This window comes from Primulina huaijiensis, chromosome 9 (assembly GCF_012295235.1).
Source record: "Primulina huaijiensis isolate GDHJ02 chromosome 9, ASM1229523v2, whole genome shotgun sequence".
In the NCBI taxonomy this organism is placed as follows: Eukaryota; Viridiplantae; Streptophyta; class Magnoliopsida; order Lamiales; family Gesneriaceae; genus Primulina; species Primulina huaijiensis.
The window spans coordinates 18,483,175-18,504,096 of record NC_133314.1 but is presented as its reverse complement, the minus strand read 5'-3'; the positions used below and the strand labels follow the sequence as shown (position 1 = coordinate 18,504,096).

At 34.5% G+C, this 20,922-nt stretch overlaps 3 protein-coding genes across 10 annotated transcripts; 1 reads left to right on the top strand and 2 right to left on the bottom strand.

Annotated features, from left to right (window-relative positions):
* Positions 1–514: 514 nt before the first annotated feature.
* Positions 515–3,809, bottom strand: LOC140984571 (uncharacterized). Of its 8 annotated transcripts, none has more exons than XM_073452096.1 (5): positions 3,670–3,784; positions 3,137–3,182; positions 1,306–1,438; positions 1,131–1,221; positions 515–816 (listed from the first exon to the last, which is right to left on the bottom strand). In XM_073452096.1, the coding sequence occupies exons 3-5, from the start codon at positions 1,417–1,419 to the stop codon at positions 689–691; spliced, it is 333 nt and encodes a 110-aa protein (XP_073308197.1). In that variant the 5' UTR covers positions 1,420–1,438; positions 3,137–3,182; positions 3,670–3,784; the 3' UTR covers positions 515–688. The 8 variants fall into 8 exon arrangements, with proteins under 8 accessions (XP_073308197.1, XP_073308196.1, XP_073308194.1 ...); XM_073452095.1 differs by having other exon boundaries at positions 1,306–1,441; positions 3,670–3,783; XM_073452093.1 differs by lacking the exon at positions 3,137–3,182 and having other exon boundaries at positions 3,670–3,809.
* An 8,146-nt stretch (positions 3,810–11,955) lies between these two features.
* LOC140984932 (calcium-binding protein KIC-like) lies at positions 11,956–12,609 on the top strand. Its single transcript, XM_073452632.1, has one exon. It carries the CDS (start codon positions 12,131–12,133, stop codon positions 12,488–12,490), a length of 360 nt encoding a protein of 119 aa, XP_073308733.1. The 5' UTR covers positions 11,956–12,130; the 3' UTR covers positions 12,491–12,609.
* A 2,867-nt stretch (positions 12,610–15,476) lies between these two features.
* LOC140985295 (AAA-ATPase At2g46620-like) lies at positions 15,477–17,025 on the bottom strand. The gene has a single exon (XM_073453111.1). It carries the CDS (start codon positions 16,965–16,967, stop codon positions 15,555–15,557), a length of 1,413 nt encoding a protein of 470 aa, XP_073309212.1. The 5' UTR covers positions 16,968–17,025; the 3' UTR covers positions 15,477–15,554.
* Positions 17,026–20,922: the final 3,897 nt, after the last annotated feature.

Here is a 20,922-nt window from a genome sequence, read left to right as displayed (position 1 = left end):
GTTTTAATCCACTAAATTTTCAAATTTTGATTTTCATGTATTGACTTTTATTTTTTAATTATTTTGATTTAATTGCTGACATGACAAAGGAAACTGTTGATTTGTTCAATGTCACGTTAGAATTTTTCGATATCATGTTAGCATTTTCCAGCGTCATATCAGCAATTTGACAAAACAATCAAAAATTAAAAGTTAATGTATCAAAACTAAAATTTGAAAACTAAATAAATCAAACCCAAAGACAAAAAAATCAAAAATCAAGTGTCCAAACCGTGAAAAACCTGTCCAAAAAAAAAATACAAATATTTACTAGGACACATGTTCCGCTCGTTAAAATATATTTTGTTCATTTGCGATGGACAATTAATAATCTATTGTGTATTTGGGAGATAGATTTTGGTACTAACATATTCATTCCATACATATTTGATTTGAGTTAAAATATAGGCATCAGCAATAATTAGTTTTAAAAACCCCGGATAAATTCATTTGTTCTCATTAATAATATACTATATTTAAGTTTGATAATAAGATTATCAAGTAATTTTTAATATGATTAACATCTACAACTTTGTTTTCCCCAACAAGACCAACATAAAATCGAACTTTTGGAGAGTAATACCCATTGAAGTCCCCTAATTGTCATCAGCCTTGCAATGTACGTATGTATGAAAATGAAAGCACTAGTCTAGTCTTCCCTCCAAGTGTGATTGCATTTCTTGCAGTTGTAAAATAAGGTCATTGGTTCATCAGCTGACCTGGTTTGCACTTGGGAGAAATAAGCTTCCTTGTGATTGCATTCTGGGCAGGCAACCGCTGCACAATGAACAAATGTAAACAAAATCATTCACACGATCAATCATAACTAGCAGCAGAAATGAGTCAACAAATTAAAATAAAATAGCAGCAGAAGTCGAATGTGTTGCATTTTCACCGTACAAGGAAGAAAGAGCATATATATAGATAGTCTCTACTTGCATCGTTGTTCTATTGTTAACAAAAAGAAGCACGAAAACCACAAGTTACCCTATAAAGCGCAAGGCCCTGATCTAGGAAGGTGGTTAATGTCCTAGATGGAAAATCACACACTCAAAAAACATAGAGATAGCAAAACCGTAAGGAGTAGAGACCTGAAGTGGTGTTGAAACTCTTGTTGTCGTCTTTGGAGAAAATGGGATCGATTGGCCTCTTAGCCAAGCGAAGGTGTCTCTTTATCTTAACCTGTTAAACAGAAATCCGCGCATGTACCCATAAATACAAAAGAAAAGAACAGGAAAGTAAATTACAGATGGCCAAGCAAATTACCTTGTTCTCTATTTGACATATATAAGGGCATGTTGGGCAGAAGAATCTGGCTGGCCGCTCCATGTGAGGCAACTCATAAAGCAGCATATTCGCACATGTTGGGCAGAACTCCATCGGTTCAATATTCAGACTACTGCTGATGTTGTAACTTTTTGTCAAAATATAATTATATTCTTGTAGAGTTTCAAGAGATAAAGCCTTCTAACATAGAAAAGCAACGAACCGTGTCCTTCAACCCTTAACCATAAAGAATCAGATCTAGATGATGCATGGACATTTGTCCACAATTTTAATTCTCGACCCTCTTGGAGAAACTAAAGAGTTTAATTACTTCTCCCTTAAGATAACCAACACTCTGAACTAAACAAATTCTTTGCATCAAACTCAGGCAAATAAATCGATCCTCTACAAAGTTTTTCAGATTCAGGTAATATTCAGGCATTGATATATCTCTTGAATTTTTAAACAAGAATCCTATAACAAATAGATTATCTAGGGTCTTGGATAATCCAAGCAGCACGACAAGGTTAGAGTACTAACGGTATCTTTTAAACTTCTGATACTAAACCTAGAACTTGCACCAGAATCCCAATTGTAATGTTCGACATTTCAGCCCATTTTCCATTTGATAGGACGATCCATCAAATAGACAGGGCCAAAGACAAGTCGTGGGAATCTTTCCCTCAACTCTTTTGAAAAACACATCAATTAATCCTCAAGTATAAAAACTTCCCCCGGTTACCGAAATTATCCAAAAAATCAGTCTCATCATTCAAACCCAATGCAATAATCGTAACAGAAAAACACAATAAATTTCATATATAATCGAAAAAAAGTCACCAGCAAATTCATGCATGCACAAACACAAATTTAGTCCGAATATGTACCACCGAATTCAGATCCGATTCCAGACATGGCACGCAACCCAGAAAACCTTGGAACTTTTTTACAATATTATGTATGGATCCATGCTTGCGAACGAGAAGAGTTGCGAGAGATGAATGGATGTAGATGAATTAGGTTTGGGACAGTTTTGAGTTTCAAAAGGGTTCAACATATCAACTTCCATGTCCAAAATACTTGACAAGATTTGAGGTGTTCCACATGCGATTGAACAGGTGCGTGAGAAATTACTTCACCTATTCATCCCGAGTTCAAAATTAATTAATTTTTTTTATGCAGTGGATGGATGATTTACCTAAACCTAGCCTAATTAACTAAACATCTCACGCAACTGGTGGAATTTGAACTCAGGACCACCGAGGTTTTGACGATCAATTTGAGGCCAGGAAACTTAAGCAAATGCTATTAACCGCTCGTCTAATGACTCATAGAATTCCGATATCATGTTTAAAAATGAAAAATCAAAACATTAAGAAACTGAGATCCCAAATGATCGAATACATTCTTCAAGTGAGTGTTGAGTCCATAAATTTAGACTACGATGAAAAATACAGAGAAGAAAAAGGGTAGAAGGATTATAGGCACTATTAGCCATCTAACAGACCAATAATGCCTAAATATATTTAAAAAATAACAAGAATATATGTAATCAATCTGTATTTCAATGATCCCATCATCGTAACAGGTATAAAAACCAGCATCAGAACTTTTCTCATATATTTTGAAAGAACTCTTCTACAATTTTAAAAAGTGGGAAAGCATATGCGAGCCCCAGCAAAAAAAATTTGTCCGTCGGAGAGTAATAACAAACTATACACGAAAAGTAACAGATTAACCTAAATTTAAGCGGGAAAAACAAAGCTTGAGCACGAGATTTTGCTTACTTATTCATTAAAAACAAAGAGGTACGTTTTATGAAAAATCATACAAGAACAGTAGTTATTAAATCTGATTCCTCAGGGCAGGATCGTTTCCTATATAGCGAAAATCCCGTCATAATAATTATCCACTCACAAGACTAGCAAGTAATTTAGTAAATAATTATGAAACCAGTCGATACAGCACAGACAAGTTTAAGATTAAAATTTAAATAGACTTGAACCTATATTGTGAACCATGTAAATCTTAAAAACAAGCATAAGGAAGAAAAAATTGCATTGTGGTAATAGGAAGAACTCATTTAAACCATAAACAAATACCCGAGCATTAACCAAACGACACTCAAACAGCTCCAGTAGAATTCAAAAGTAGAAAGTCGCGAAACAACACCCGTTCCTTTCTTTCTTTCTTTTTTTTGATAGAAAACAACGACGGATCGAACGGTTAGCGTAATTGGGTCTTAGGAGGTCATGGCAATCTTGTCAAAATGAAGATTAATACCTTTACATAATTCAGTCTAAAGGTAAAAACCAAAACTTTATCCATCGCTCCACTAAATAAGACAAAAATCACACATAGTACCTTTACTATTGGTAGGGAAATGGGTGGCAGGGCGGTGGCGACGGTGGCGGCGGTGGAGGAAGAGGAGGAGAACCGGGTAAGCAAAGAGAGTATCGCTATCTGATTTTATTTTAATAATATATAAAAGCCCAATCCGTCTGGTATTCCAATTTTGACAAAAACTTGTATGACGGATAGTATTTTATGACACATATCTCTTATTTGGGTCATCCATGAAAAAATATTACGTTTTATGCTAAGAGTATTACTTTTTATGCTGATTATCAATATGATTGACCCGTCTCACAGATAAAGATTTGTGAGACCGTCTCACCATGAGACCTACTCTCGAATTTTTGGTTTAGTTCTCGGTTTAAGACCTAATAATATTTTTTAAAAAATAAATTCTTTTTTAGGGTTTTGTAATTTGCATAAAAAATATAAAGAAAAAACATATGTGAAGATAATATTGATTTAAAACATATTGTTTATGAAAAATTTAAGAATACATTATTTGGAAAAAATTATAATTTAAATTAATTGAAACATGAGGTGTGTAATTGGTCCTAAGAATTAATGAGGTGTATAACAGTTGATTAAAGGTGAATTGAGAGAGTGGCGAAAATGAGTTTGTAAATTAATCGAATTTACGTGTTGAGAAGCGCAGAGGTAGTTTTATATTTAAAAAAAAAAAAAAAAAAAAAAAAAAAGCGAGGTTACACTTTTAAAATTCAATTGTTTCGTGGATGGTTTAATTTTAACTATATAATTATAGAGTATGTCTCTTGTGAGACGGTTTCACATATCTTTAATCGTGAGACGTATCAACTATGTTCAAATTTACAATAAAAAGTAATATTTTTAACGTAAAAAGTAATACTTGAGTGACTCAAATAGAATATTTGTCTCAAAAAATTAACTCGATAAACCTTCTCACATGAGTTTCGTGATAATTATATTTGTACCTCTACATAATTAATTATGAGTAGGTCTCTTGTGAGACGGTCTCACGAATTTTTATTTGTGAGACGGGTCAATCCTACCGATATTTACAATAAAAAGTAATACTCTTAGTATAAAAAGTAATATTTTTTAATGGATGACCGAAATAAGAGATCCGTCTCAAAAAATATGACCCGTGAGACCGTTTCACATAAATTTTTGTCATTAATTATATATTTGATGTCATGAACTTATTATTAATCTTCATACTTTTCTCCATATTTTCTCTTTTTTCTGACTTACGCTTATTTTATCTCAAAGTTTGCGTGTTTTTTTAAACAATATATTTTACTCAAATCATGTGAGCACATGAAAACCACGTACGATGATTGTTAATTGTTAGGGCATATTTGAAATGGGAAGTGGAATTATGTGAGAATGGAATATTCATTCCCATTAAAATCTACTCGTGCTTGGCATCAATCATTCAAATGAGAATGATTACTCTTATATTCATGTGAACATTCATTCAATTCCAATTGGATGAGAATGGTATCCCAAATTTTTCATTTTTAGAAATTTACAAAGTGTATATCTTCTTTTGAGACGATTTTATGGGTCTATATCTGTGAGATTGGTTTATCTGGTCTATATTTGGAGTGAAAAATAATGCTTTTGAAATAAAATATAATATTTTTTCATGGATCCATAAAATTGACGAATGAGATGATCTCACATAAGTTTTTGTGTTTTACAAAAATCTTTCATATATTAAGTTTAATTTAACTAATCTAAACCAATATTTTAATTATTATAATAATTATTATTATGTAATAACTAGAGTAGGCATTAATTTGAATTTTTAGTTAAAATTATTTTATTATTAAAAATAATTTTATTTTAATTTTTTCCCCTTACGATATCAATCATTGGAATTGAATCGACATTTAATTTCATTCTTTTGTTTATTTTATTCTAAAGTTGATTTTATTTCCACTTTATTTTATTATAATGTAACAATCGTATCCTTAGTAATAGACATGGTTGAGATTTTAATTAAAAAAACATATTTAGGGATCTTCTTATTTTAAAATTTTTATAATGGTATTGACTTTAGTGTCCAAGGAATTAATCCTTTGCAGTTGGTTTTTTAAGTTGACATATATACATTAACATCATGATGATTGAGATTAAATTGAGAGAGTACTCTATTTTAAAATAATAAATTTAGGAGTTTATTTTATGTTATTTTAAATAATATTCAACTTCTTTGATTTGTAGGATTGAAATCTTAATCTTGATATTAAAATTTAAAAGTAAATGTTTATGAATAAAATATTCCAAAAATCAAACAAATGCCAATGTCAAAATTTGTCAGCAAATTAAATATTCTTGACTACAAACAACTTACCAATTGCAAAGCATTATTATTATTTTTTTCACAATGACATTTAAGTTTAATTACACATAGCAATTAACATGTGAAGTACTAATTAAAGAGAAATATTAATGCTAAAGATATATTCATATATTGTTATATTGATATTAATATCATTATATCATTATATTTTTATTTAATAATATTTTTCCTTTTTATTTTATTTGCGTGATTTTTTTTTTTTTAAAAAAGGCCACATAAACTACTTTACCTCCAAAATTCTAAAATTCATTTTCTAACTCAGCGTACCTATTCACCGATGAGAAAATTGGTTAAATAACCTCGGTCAACTCTTTTTTTTTTTAAGAAAATGACATCCTCAAATGTATTAACCTCGGTCAACACTTTTTTAAAGAAAATGACGTAATGAGGTTAAAAAAATACCCCATTCACCGGCAGGACAATTTCTCGTGGCCAATTTCAATTTTGGACAAAAAGTATTGAAATCGAAAAAATTACAAGTTATTATACTAAGATTGTATTACGTGAGAGTGTTCGACCTCTCGAATTGAGAACTCATTCTTCTTGAATGTGATATTCGTGAATTGAATGTTACAGAGTTTACAAAATTGCGTATTAATATCTCTTCTTCTAACTAATGAGTATAACCGTTGTCTAACTAATTATCTAACTACCAACTTAACTTAATATATTTGATATACCCCCCTCAAGATGTACCATAAATGTTAATGATGGACATCTTGGATAGTAAATGGGATAGTGTAGGGGATGGTAATGGTTTTGTGAACATGTCCGCGAGTTGTGAGTTGGATCGAACAGGTAGCAGCTTGATAGAACCATCTAGGATTCGTCCTCGAATGAAATGGCAATCGATTTCTATGTGCTTGGTCCGCTAATGAAAGACAGGATTAGTGGCAATGTGTATTGCCGATTGACTATCACAGAACAAAGTTGCTGGTAACGGTGTCGAGATATGAAAGTCACGAAGTAATTGAATGATCCATGATATTTCACTGGTGGTGCTAGCCAATGCTCTGTATTTAGCTTCGGTAGAAGATCTAGAAACGGTGGCTTGTTTCTTTGCCTTCCAAGAGATTAATGCATCACCAAGGAAGACACAAAAGCCTGTTATGGACTTCCTCGTGTCAGGGCAAGACGCCCAATCAGCGTCAGAGAATGCTCGCAGTTGAATAGAAGATGAAGTTGGAAAGAAAATGCCTTGACAAGGAGCTGATTTTAGGTAACGTAAAATATGATGCACAGCTTGTAGATGAGTCGTACGAGGCTTAGATACAAATTGACTAAGCTTGTGAACCACAAATGTAATGTCTGGGCGCGATAATGTGAGATATAAGAGTCGTCCGAATGAGCCTACGATATTGTGAAATGTCCTCCAGTGGCTCACCATCAATGTTGTTTAGACGAATTAGTGGCTCCATCGATGTTGAAACCGGCTTACTGGCTAAAAACCCGGTGTCCTCTAACAGCTTTAAAGTGTAGTGTCGTTGTGAGACAAATGCCTTGCTGTGATCTAGCTATCTCAAGACCAAGAAAGTACTTTAACGAACCTAAATCTTTGAGTTTAAAATGTCCTTGGAGAAACACCTTTAAGGAGTGAATGAGACTTGATGATGGACCTGTAATGATAATATCGTCCACGTATACAAGTAATGCCATGAAAGATTGGCCTGTGCCTTTGGTGAACAAGGTATGATCAGATTGAGATTGTGTGAATCCAGATTGAAGCAACGCCTGAGAAAACTTAGTGTACCACTGTCGAGAAGCTTGACGAAGACCGTAAATTGATTTATGAAGTTTGCATACAAGTTTGTGGGACGATTCATTGTGTAAAACATGTTTAGTGTAGCCAAGTGGTAAATCCATGTAGACCTCTTCCAACAAATCACCATTGAGAAAGGCGTTGTTCACATCCAATTGAGCAAGTTTCCAATTTTGGCTGGCAGCTAGTGCTAACAACACTTTGACAGTTGCTAATTTGGCCACGGGTGAGAAAGTCTCAAAGAAATCTATACCTTCCTGTTGGGTGTATCCTTTGGCTACAAGACGTGCCTTGTGTCTGTCAACCGATCCATTTGATGCGTATTTAATTTTGTAAACCCATCGACAGCCGATGGAGTGTTTTCCAGGTGGTAATGGAACAACTGACCATGTGTGATTATCTTCCATAGCATCTAGTTCATCTCTCATGGCTGCTCGCCATTGGGGAAGTCTGATAGCTTGATGGAAAGATTGAGGCTCAAATTGTGAAGTCACGTTGAGTACTAGATTGCGATAAGAAAGAGACAATGAGTCATAAGAGATGCAAGAGCTCAATGGATATGAAGATTCAGAGCTCAAGGTATTGTTGGTCTTCAGTAGGTTGCATTGATAATCTCGAAGATATGATGGAGGTTGTGTGTTTCTCGATGAAGTTCGAAGAGGGACTGACAGAGGCTGTGTGTTTCTGGATGAAGTTCGAAGAGGCACTAACATTGGTTGGTCATGAGCTTGAGCCAGGGATGGAGATTCACTGTTTGACTCGGTGAAATGTGGAGTCTCGGCCGTGATAGGAACCAATGTGTCAGTATTTTGTGTAACATGAGACAATGGCAGAACTACATCAGGAAAAGGATCAATATTGCCATTTGAGTTATTGGACAGAAATGGGAATGTGGTTTCATGAAATATAACATCCCGGGAAACAAAGATTTCATGATTTTTGATGTCTAGTAGTTTGTAACCTTTAATACCTGCAGGGTAGCCCAAGAATACACAAGCCCGAGCACGGGGTGACAGCTTATCCCGATGAGCAGCTAGAGTAGATGCAAAGGCCAAACATCCAAAATTTCTTAAGGACGAGTAGTCAAATGATTTCTGATATAAGAGTTCATAAGGTGACTTGTTTTGAGTTGTTGGAGAGGGCATTCGATTGATTAAGTAAGTTGCTGTCAATATACATTCTCCCCAAAGGCTGACATCCACATGAGATTGAAATAATAAAGCTCGTGCAACATTTAGTAAATGTTGATGCTTCCTCTCGACTACGGAGTTTTGTTGCGGTGTTTGCACACACGAGAATTGATGTGCGATGCCTCTTTCAAGAAATAATTCGGTAAACTCAAGTTCTTTTGCATTATCAGTACGAAATGCTTTGATTTTCTTGAGGAATTGAGTTTCAACCATAATGCAGAACTTTGACACAATTTTGAGTGCATCTGATTTGTATTGAAGTAGAAATACCCATGTAAACCTTGTACAATCATCTACCAAAGTCAAGAAGTAACGCTGATTATGTTGTGTTGGAACATTATACGGACCCCAGATGTCACAATGTACAAGGTCAAAAGAAGAAGTAGACATGTTATGATGTGATATAAACGCAAGTCTCCTTTGTTTAGCTAATGGACAAACGAAGCAAGGTTTACAACTATCTAAACTTTGTACACTGCATTTTATGTGATCTTTTAGGGTATTCATGACTCTAACCGATGGATGTCCAAGCCGGCCATGCCACGTTTCAACTGAAATTTGATTGACAGAGCCATGCTGACAGACTGAATTTGTATCAAAGACATAGAGCTCATCTATTTTCCTACCCTTGCCAATCATCTTCTTCGTCAATGCTTCCAGAATGGTGAATGAATCATGGTAAAAAGTGATCATTGACTTGGCAGTAGCAAGAAGTGAACTGACAGACAATAGATTGAACTTGAAATCTGGTATAAACATAACATCTTTAAGAATTAAAGATTCACCGAGTTCAATATCACCACAAAACTTAACATCAATGGTAGTATGATTGGGCAGAGTAACCTTGGATCCAGCAGTTGATTGGAGCGATTTAAACTAGTACGCATTAGAACATATGTGTCGGGATGCTCCGGAATCAATAATCCAATACGATGAAGAAGATAAATCAATAGAAGCATATGTAGATAAACATATACCTGTGGTGTGATCATTGATTAATCCCTTTGAATGATCGTGCTTCTTATCAGTCGAAGAAAAATGTTGATCAAACATTAGCTTTAATTGATTCAATTGCTCTGTGTTGAAACTCTGAAATAAGTTCTGATTTTGACCGTCATCGATATCACCAGAAGAATTATGTGTTCCAGAGATTTTGTTTGCAGAGATTTGGTTTGCATTGACCACATTTGGTCGATTAGTGGTGTTTCCTCTAAACTTGAATCCTGGGGGATACCCCATGGATTTTATAACACGTGTCCACTGTGTGCCCATTGACATTGCACTTAGTACAGAAGGGTTTTTTTCGAATGAACCTTGCTGACCCTTGTTCATGATGATGTCTTTGTGGCCGATCACTCTTTAATGCAAATGCCATGTCTCCTGGAGAATTATGAACAGAGGGACGAGAGCCAATTGCTCTCTGGCGTTCTTCTTGGACAACCAGCGAGAAAACACGATTGATTGGAGGAAGTGGATCAAGTAGTAAAACTTGGCTTCGAATCTGAGCAAAAGAGTCATTAAGACCCACGAGAAAACTCATAACGTAATCCATCTGAGAAAAAGCATCCATATTCTTAACCCCTTCACAATTGCATCTTCCACAACTACATGTTGGACGGAAGTTATTCAATTCTTCCCAAATAGCCTTAAGTTTCGTGAAGTAGACACTCACAGATTGTTGTTCTTGACGCGGATTTATTAAATCACACCGCAATTGAAAAATTCTTGGCCCATTGCTTTGTTGGAACCTTTCTTTGAGATCTTCCCAAATGTGAGCAGCAGATTCCGAGAAAAGAATGCTTGCAGAAATTTCTTTAGATACCGAATTCAAGATCCAAGAGATTACAATATTGTTGTTTCTAGTCCAAAAATTGAGAAGATTTGAATCTACCTCTGAAGGTTTGACGATCGTTCCGTCAACGAAACCAAATTTGTTCTTGACTGAAAGCGCAATCTTCATTGCTCTACTCCAAGTCGAGTAATTGTCTCCCTTAAGCGCCTGTGATACCAATGTGAGGCCTGGGTTATCTGAATGATGCAAGAAGTAAGGACTCATGGGATCGTCAATGGCGGACTGACCATTCGAGCGAGAAGCTTCAGATGAATTTCCTGGAGCCATTGAATCCTTAGCTCAAGAATTCTGAAGATGTTCGAGAAATTGAAAAGAATGTGCGGAATGCTCTGATACCATATTACGTGAGAGTCTTCGACCTCTCAAATTGAGAACTCATTCTTCTTGAATGTGATATTCGTGAATTGAATGTTACAGAGTTTACAAAATTGCGTATTAATATCTCTTCTTCTAACTAATGAGTATAACCGTTGTCTAACTAATTATCTAACTATCAACTTAACTTAATATATTTGATAGATTGCAAATTGTTCATAACATTACTAAAATTTAAAAAAATATATATATAATTTGCCCATTTGTTTCTGATATAGTTGTGATAGGCAATGCCCCCACCAGTAATCCAAGGGCCAGAATTGACCTCCGTCGACATGCAGAAAAACCTTGGGTCATTTTTGTGGCCCTTGGATCTGCGATATGGGCAGGACCCAAGTATCCCTAGGACAGTGGAAACTTGCTAAAAAGGACCGGATTCCGATTATTTATGCATTTCGAGAGGCAAAAGCCTCGCTGTTTCCGAAACTTATTTCAACTTTTGGGAAACTTCGTTGATGGCATATTGCGAATTCGTACCAGACAAATACAGTGCAAGAATAACAACGACGAGTGATGTATTAACTATGAAACTTCGAGGAAAAAGCCAGCATGCACGTCAGGACAACGACACCCATCATCAAATATAAAAGTCCCATCCGCCTCCAAACGAGCAACTTCCTGGAAAATCACCATATTGTGGAATCTAATGTCGACCACCTACGACAGATATATGAACAAACACTTGTCAACCCGGCCGTGGGCAATATAAAAATATATATTTGGGAATCGTCCACTTTCCATGCAACCAATAATATCTTTTTTTTATGGTCCAGATCAGGGTAGCTAGCTCCTATAGGCACTCGACGCTTACCACTGGTGGGTAATTGTCAGAAAAATTACTTCACCGTCCTAACCCTGAGTATTCCTACTCCTATAAAAGGACCACAGGGGCTTACAAATTCCTCTATGAGTGATCAGTATTTCTAATAAAGAAACCAAAGGAAATGGAAAGCAAAGGTGATCGAGGGACAGAATATGAAGACTTGTTGGATGTGATGGCGGAAAAGTTGGACGTGGATAGGTTTGTTGACGAGCTCTGCGGGGGTTTCCAGCTCCTGGCGGACCCGACGAAAGGGTTGATCACTCCAGCGAGTCTGCAGAACAAGTGTAAATTGTTGGGATTGGAAGAAGAAGATGCGGAGGCCATGGTGCGAGAAGGTGACTTGGATGGAGATGGCGCGCTTAACCAGATGGAGTTCTGCGTTCTTATGGTCAGGCTCAGCCCAGGGATCATGCAAAATGCGGACGTATGGCTTGAAAAAGCCATTCAAGCTCACTTCCAGCCAACTGCATCGTCTTCATAGTTATCATGTCTTCTGTTTTAGCGTTATAATAATTCACTGTTGCTATAATAATTCACTGTTGCTACGGTTTGCTATACCTCAATTGCGCTGTATATATGTATGTGATGGTGAAACTTCCATCGAGTGATCATTACAGGAAATTAATACCGATTGACGTGAGATGAAAAATCTAACCTTCCAGCACCTTATATTCTTAAATCTCGACGATTCTAAGATCCGATTCACAAATAAAATTGAACTGTCCATAAAATCTATTCGAGGAAAAAATACATTAGAAGGACGCCGGCCGGAGCATCCAGGATACTCAGATGCTCAAGTGAAAATTGAGTATGACTTTTATTTGTAACAACAATACTACAAATCACAAGTTTCACAATCACGAAATGTATGTCAAAATATGAATACGATATGCAAGTACATTTGATTTTTTGAGATGCAATATTGTTCACGTTGGGAGAACACTCGAAACGTTTTGGCTGATATATGGTTTAAAATATTAGAGTAACACTATTATCGCCAGTTATAATTTTTTTGTAAAATAACAAACCTCGGTCATACAATTGTTATCAAACACTGAGTCATGTATTCGATTATCTGGGATTGCAAATAATGCAATTATTGAGAAAATATTGTTGTAATACAATAATTATCTCTCTTGAAAGAGTAATTAAAACGTGTTACTTTGTGTGTTTTACTATCGAAAAGATTAGATTTGTAAATATTACCATCATTTGAATACATTGTTTCATAAAAACTCGAACTAATCCGTGAAACAGCCACTGGTGCCTAGGCACCCCAGCCTCTCTCGTGCTTCTGATCAGGAAATGCCCAGACATCTTTTTGGGTGATGAGCCTTCTCGCTTTGTGGACATTTTTCTCATTTTATTTCGTTCGAGTTTTCCGCACTTAATTTAAATTAGTTAGGCTTAAATTTCTAACAAATTGGTGATTTATTAGGTAATACAATAATGCATATCTCAAAATATTGAGAATGTTTGTATACATTAAAGTTCAAAATTTTAGTAAGTTCTAATTTTACATGTAGAAAAGGTTCATATAAATTGTAATTATATTAAAATATTTTTCCTGTTTAATTTTGAATTTGAGTTTGAAAGAGTTGTTTGACATAAAAGTACTAAATAGATAGATATTTGGTGAATCAATTATAGGTGTTATGTGCAGTGTTATAATACCTTAACACAACATGCAGCGGAATAATATAATTTATCACACAATTAAACTTTAATAAATAAAATAAGGCAGAATTAATCATGCACAAATGTACACACAAGTGTGATGCCTAGGGGAAAAAGATTCAATAGGAAAACTTCTCGGTTCATAAAACCGATACTAGTGAATAAAGAAAAACTAACACTCCCTTAACAAAATGACGGAGAAAAGTACATCCAAAACACTTATTAAACCAAATAATCAAAACTACGGATGCAACGTTTGTGAAGCCAAACTCTTCTTTGATAAACACCACTGTAATCAATACAGTGATTAGGTGTTGTACATGAATGTCTTCAACATTGCACGATAACATTTCAATACACCTTAGCTTTGATTTCCTTATTAAGTTACCGATGTACGTGCATGCTTGATTTCATGCGGTATCTTAAAAGCTCTTCTTCATCAAATAGATCTCAACATCTATTTTTTTTATTATTTATACGCTTCATTTGTCCTAGAGTTTATTCATTGAATATAATCCTAAAAGATATAGAAACAAGAGTTTTATTAAGAAATAAATTATTTTAAATAAATATAACACATCTAGAGCTTATCAAATATCTCAATATATTCTTTCAGAGTTTTAGTTTACTAAATTTTTCTCATAAAAAAAAGTGTTTTTGGGTAAGAAAAATTATCGGGCCAAGGGTTTCTTGTTTTACAATAAATATAGATGACCTAAGTAGGCATGTATGAGTATTACTATATTTCCGTTATTTAAATGTAAGAAAATATACCACTCGATAGAACCCATGGGTGACCCATTTTACAAATAACATAGAAAAATGGCACATTTAACTCGAGTGAAATGGAACATCAACTCGATTTCATCATTTACACCTGCGTGTGTTGTGTTTTTTTAGTCATGTATTTTTATTTCCAACACAAAATTTTCCCCTTTTTCAGTTGGGGAGGAGTTCTTATTACATCTATGTCTCGAAATATGTCGTTCTTAATATAAGACATTGATATCAGAAGAACACTAAGTCGTCCTAACATGTTTTTGTGTATTATGATTATTTTTTTGAATTTTGTGTCGTGTCTTTTAAGTGACTTGTGAATGAATACAGTTAGGTGGCTCGATCGATAAATCAAATCTTTTGTCGAAATCAAGAATTCTACTCAAACAATTAATACATACATAGATGTGTGATTTAGCGTGTGGATATTGTTTTAGTAGTCATATATCTTATCTATATGTTGCGTAATTCAAGAATTTAATCAAATCAATAAATTATAAAATATAACATTTTACAGATATTTATACATAATTTTTATTCGAAAGAAAGATTGATTTATGAACCACCAAAATGTAGTGTAGGGTCTTTTCCTTCTGGCTCCCTCCGAGTTTTCCAATCTGTTGCCAACCAACTACCTTNGTCTCACAGATAAAGATTCATGAAACCGTCTCACAAAAAACATACTCACGTAATAATTACATCAATTTTATTGTTTTACAAAGACAGAATGATATTTTCGCAGACAAAAAAATCAAATGACACAAAGTGGATGTTATTTTTATAAATAAGAAAACATATAATCTCATGGCTAAAAAAGATGAAGTCGTATAAAATAACTAATTTTTTTAATAATTTTAATTTTGTTGAGAGTTAAATTAAGATATAATTGTAATTTCATCTCAAATTTTATTAATTTTAATTGAAAAACAATTAATTAAAGAGTTTCTCTATAAAAGAAATTAATAATAAGATTTAATCAGGGTTACAAAAAAAAATCTCAAGTTTTCGATACCTTTGGTTAATGGGAGAAATAATTATTTATATGTCTATAAATAAATTCATTATAATGCTTATAAAATAAATGTAATTAATTATTCATTCAAAATAATTGGTCGCCGTTCGATCATATCGGCGTCGTCGTGATCAAACGATCCAGGTTTCTTGCAGCTTTTCATCCTTAGAAAACCGTACAACTTTCGAAACTCTTTAGGAACGGTCTCCTTCCAGTGACCGGCGCCACCACCATCTTCCGACGCATAAGGCAGCTCCGCCGGCGATGATGCCGTTTTCAAGGCTGTGATAACCGACTTCAACGCGCGGCTCGGAGAGTTCCTGTTCGCCAGCATCAACTCGCCGATCTCCGCCGGGCTCATGGTGGCGCCGCTCTGGAAAATCTCCTCCACTTGTGGGAACAGTTTGTGTTCTTTGACTCCTAAATAATTACACGCTAAATCTTTGAAAGAATTAAAATTGCACATCGGAAAATGTATGCAGACGTCGAGTCTTCCAGGCCTCAACAAGTTGGAATCAATCCCCTCTTTGGTATTCATGGTGAAAATCATGATCCTCTCATCTTGAAAATTCAATATCCCATCCATAAAATTCAGGAAACCAGACGACGAGACCTTCGACTTCTCCGAAAAGTAACGATCCAAGTGTTCGATCACGATCAGAGATTTACACGTAGTATGTAACAGAAGAATATTCAGATCAGCATCATCCCGCACCTGTGACAAATCGACGTTAAACACGTCGTAACTCAGCAAATTCGCTACAGCAGCTATGAAACTGGATTTCCCGGTGCCGGAAGGGCCGCAAAGGAGATAGTTGCGCCTCCAAACGCGGCCTATCTTATGGTAATACTGCTTGGACTTGAGAAATGTCTCCAAATCATACCGTATCTTGCTTTTCAAATCCGAATCCATAACCATCGAATCAAAACTAGCGGGATGATTGAACGGAACAGATTTCCACCTACCTCCACAGTTATTATGGATCTTCAATTCCTTCCTCCGCTGCTCGATATCATCAGAAACCGCATGAATCTGCTGCAGATAAGGTTTGAGAACTCTGCGCTTATCCTTTCTCCTGATTTTCAGCACAAAACTCCTGGTAACCACTTGGTTCGCAGCATCCCTCTGGACTCTGTTGAGCCATGAAACTCTGGCTCCGAGAAAAGTATCGAAAATCACCTGATCATCGTCGAGCGACAAAACAATATCGTTCGGCTTCTTCCCGGAGAAGAGATTGGTGAAATCAGAATCCTCCAAGGAAGCCAAAGAATTGACGTACAGAGAAACCCGTCGGTAAAATTGGTTCTCCTGGTGGGTGGAATCGTTGAACTCGGGAACTTTCAAGTGCTGGTGGACATGGAACCGATCTTCGAACCAGTCCGCAAATCTCCTTACTGCGTATATCAGACCACTCCGATGCAGGAACAATCGAAGAAGAAAGATCGAGCATAGAATCGAGAAGAATATGAACAATAATTTGAGTGGAAACATGAATGTCGATGATATCTGAGTTGTGCGTCTATTTGTATTGCCAATGAATAAAAGGAGTCTCTTTGCTTCTTTAAAGGAAAGAAAGAACAAGTGTCATTATTATGGGCCAAGTTGAATGATCGCGATGGTTAATTGCCGGCAATACACTGAGTATCACTTAATAGTTTTTTATTATTATAATTATATTTCAAATTTGAAATCTCGGTGTCAGCTAAGTTATAAATCATCTACAAATTTACGAGTAATTGAGATAGGATTCTTAATCAAAATATTACAATTCAAAATTTTAAAATCTAATTTGTTGAAACACAAAAAATCTTATGAGATCGTTCACAGTTTGATTTTGTGAGATGAATCTAATATCCGACCCGTCCCATGTAAAATATCATTTTTATGTCAAAAATATTATTTTTAATTCAAAATATGAACATGATCGATCTGTCTCACATATATAAATCCATAAAACCGTGGGTCGACCCAACCTATACATGTATTAAAAAATAATATTTTTAATGGAATGTGTCATATAAGAAATTTGTCTCATAAATTTAACATGAGAGACGGTTCTTAAGAGTTTTGTGTTATATTACTCATTTTATGTTCTCTTATAACGTTCTACAAATACACAAGTAAAAAGAATATTATTCATTTGATTGTTATAAATTACTATTTTGATTATATTTTTATTACTTTATCATTCATTATTTCTATTTTTAAAACGAATGTAAATCAAATAAATCCGAATTTTATCGAATGGTTATTGTGTTGACAACTTTCGACAACTACAGTAATTTTGTCAATATCGGTGCAACAAAGACTGACGTGATACTCGAACTATCGAACTTTTATTATTATTATTATTATTATTATTATTATTATTACATTGAGAGGTAAGATTTTTGTTGTTAATTAAGACTTAAGTGATCGTATTTGTTTGTTCTATTTTGGAAAGTACATATAGGTATAAATTAATCATAAAATTTGTATGAGATTATTTTACGATTCAATTTTTAGACACAGGTATTTGACTCAATCTATTTAATAAAAAAAATTATTTTTTTTAAAATATTAATTTTCATTATGTTATAAATCAAATCGAATCACATCACATATATATATTCGTGCACGAAAAATATGTCATATATAAATAACCCACCAGTAGAGTTTGGTGCCCATGGTCCCCAACAAACACTTTCCAGCCATTAAATTTAACAACTTATCTTTCATTTCGCAGTTGTAAAGGAAAAATTTCAAGCTAGCATCGACTTTTTCGAGCGAATATGTTATATAAGGTTTGTCGAGATTTATATGTTTAGTGTAGTTTGTAATCTGATTAGGTGAGACGGTCTCACAGATCTTTATCTGTGCATAGTGGGTCAATCCTACCGATATTCACAATAAAAAATACTACTTTTAGCATGAAAAGTAATATTTTTTATGGATGACCCAAATAAGATATATGTCTCACAAAATACGACCCGTGAGACCGTCTCACACAAATTTTTGCCTTGTAAACTACTGCATTAGACATCCATCATCATCCAAAATAATACTCCATGTAATAACTTGCTTTATAAAATTCTTCAATAAAATTTATTTATTTTAAAAACTGAATACAATCTGTATAGAAATAAAAATAGTAAATATGTTGTGCCATTTATCATAGTTTCGATACTATATTTTACTAAATGGCTAATCACATCCATCGATGTACTTTTTCGTTAAGTACATCTTCTTTTCAAAAACTGTGATTTAAAAAAGTTTGAGTTCGAAATCATGCATAATCTATTATTATCCAAGAATTTGACTAATTCCTGCTTTTGCAATGGATGTCATGCTGGTGGAGAAAATCAGAAATGACAGCAACAACAAACCAAAAAAATGACATCAAGTATTCTTCGCGTACAACTAATAGAGTAACACAGCTTTTGCACAAAAAAACTTTGAACGATGTGGAAGATTTAGAGTTTATGGATTAAGTTCCATTTTTGTCATGCAACAGGTTGTACAAATGGACATTTCACCTTATGAGTGAAATCATTTTTACTATAAAAAAAATGTGTTAGAATATTTCTATTATCTTTAATTTTAGTACTGGGCACAATCAACAACATCGAGCTGTTTCAAGATCCAGTCGTTCTCTTTTATGTAAAACAGGTTTTTCAGACCGCCGGATAAATTCAGTCATTTCAAGCCGTTTAGGAGTTCCAGCCGTTATGTCAAGAAGTCAAACCCTGTGTTTGTTGAACTCTAGTTGCAAGAGATCATATGACAAAATTGACCCATCTGAAAATCCAATGTAGTACAAAGATTCAAACCGTCTTATTTCAGCTGCATTCCAAACGAACAATTTTGAGCATTTCTAGGAAGATATTGCAAGTCAAACCGTTCTGATGAATGCTGCAAATAGAAAGATCATACAATATCCTACCAACACCAGAAGTGACATGAAGTTACGTATATGGTGTACGATTTGTCAGTTTTTTAAATAGCATGGACTTAAAATCGCAAAAACAAGAAGAACATTTAATGATATGTACAAAGATTGAAAAAAACTTGTCCATAGTGTCGGAAAGTAGTACAGATGATCATTGGAAAGAAAATTCGACAGTTGGAGTTTTTCAAATATAAATATGCAGAACATTCAAGCTTTGAAACTTTTATAGCAGTCGTACCTTCATGTTCAGTTAGAAGAAATCTCCATGCTTCCTTGGCAAATTCACAAGAGAATATACTTTTAAACTTATTAGCATTAACAACATTAAAAAAATGCATTCAAGTCTTTCAAATTGTTGTCAGCCAATCGATCCTCATTAGCATTCCAAGTTTCTCCTGGTTTGATAATTTTATTTTCCTCGTCATCTGTCTTTGTTAGGTGCTCATATCCTGCAAAATTGATTTTCAAGCTTTTTAATCAATGGATTTTATGAAAACCTTATGCTTCATTTTCGATATGAGTAATTTGCACCATTCAGTAATGGTAGTTTGGAAATAGATCTTCCTTTACACATAAAATCTATTCCTGCAAAACCAAACAAACACAACCAAGATCACAATATAATAAATAATGAATCTTCTCTGATGACAATTGTTATTTGTGTATTCTTGCAGTGTTATTACTTGTTCTTTATCGTTATTTATTACACGTGTGAATGATAAAACAAAAAACACAAAGACACTAAGATTTTAACGTCGTTCAGACAAAAGACCTAAGTTCGTTAGGCCACGCTTAGCTGTCAAATGAATCCACTAATCCTTTTCACTATTCCAAAAGATAATATCAACATTAAATCTACAGTCATATTTATTAATTAACCTATCAACAATCCAATAAATTCAAAACAAAACAATACCAAAAATGATCTGATTAGCATAGACTATAGTTGATTAAGATTTTTTTTCATCTTTTGCAACATGTATGATGATATACGCGTGAATCGGGTACAATTTATGTGGGTAATCCACTGGATAATGAAAGTAATTTAGTGTTTAGGAATTTGAGTGACAATAATGGCTTCAATAACACCTGAAGATAAGAAAAGAACTCGTGAATGGACGCCGGAAGGGTGTCCGGCGTGATCACTTCGATTCTTAAGTTAGCAGGTTTAAAGATGAAGAACATAAGCAATATATGTGGAAAATATATGTATGCTTGAGAGTTAAAAGTTTTCAGAATCTGTAAATGACATTAATACCTGCTATTTATAGTAGAAAATCTCATGATTACCTTGTTTTCAGTGTCACCTACTAAGTATGGCAAGTCGACTGCCCATACTATAACTTCTCATGACTTCTAGAACACTCCAAACCCATGTTGCTCTGACATATTAGACAGCCCGTATCAATCACACTCGAGTGCGGCGTAATTCTCGAGGTGGCCCGGGTGGTAAGGTACCCAAGTGCTTGTGTGAGGGCCCGGGCTATTGATTACCCGGGAGGAAAAGAAATGCCCGGC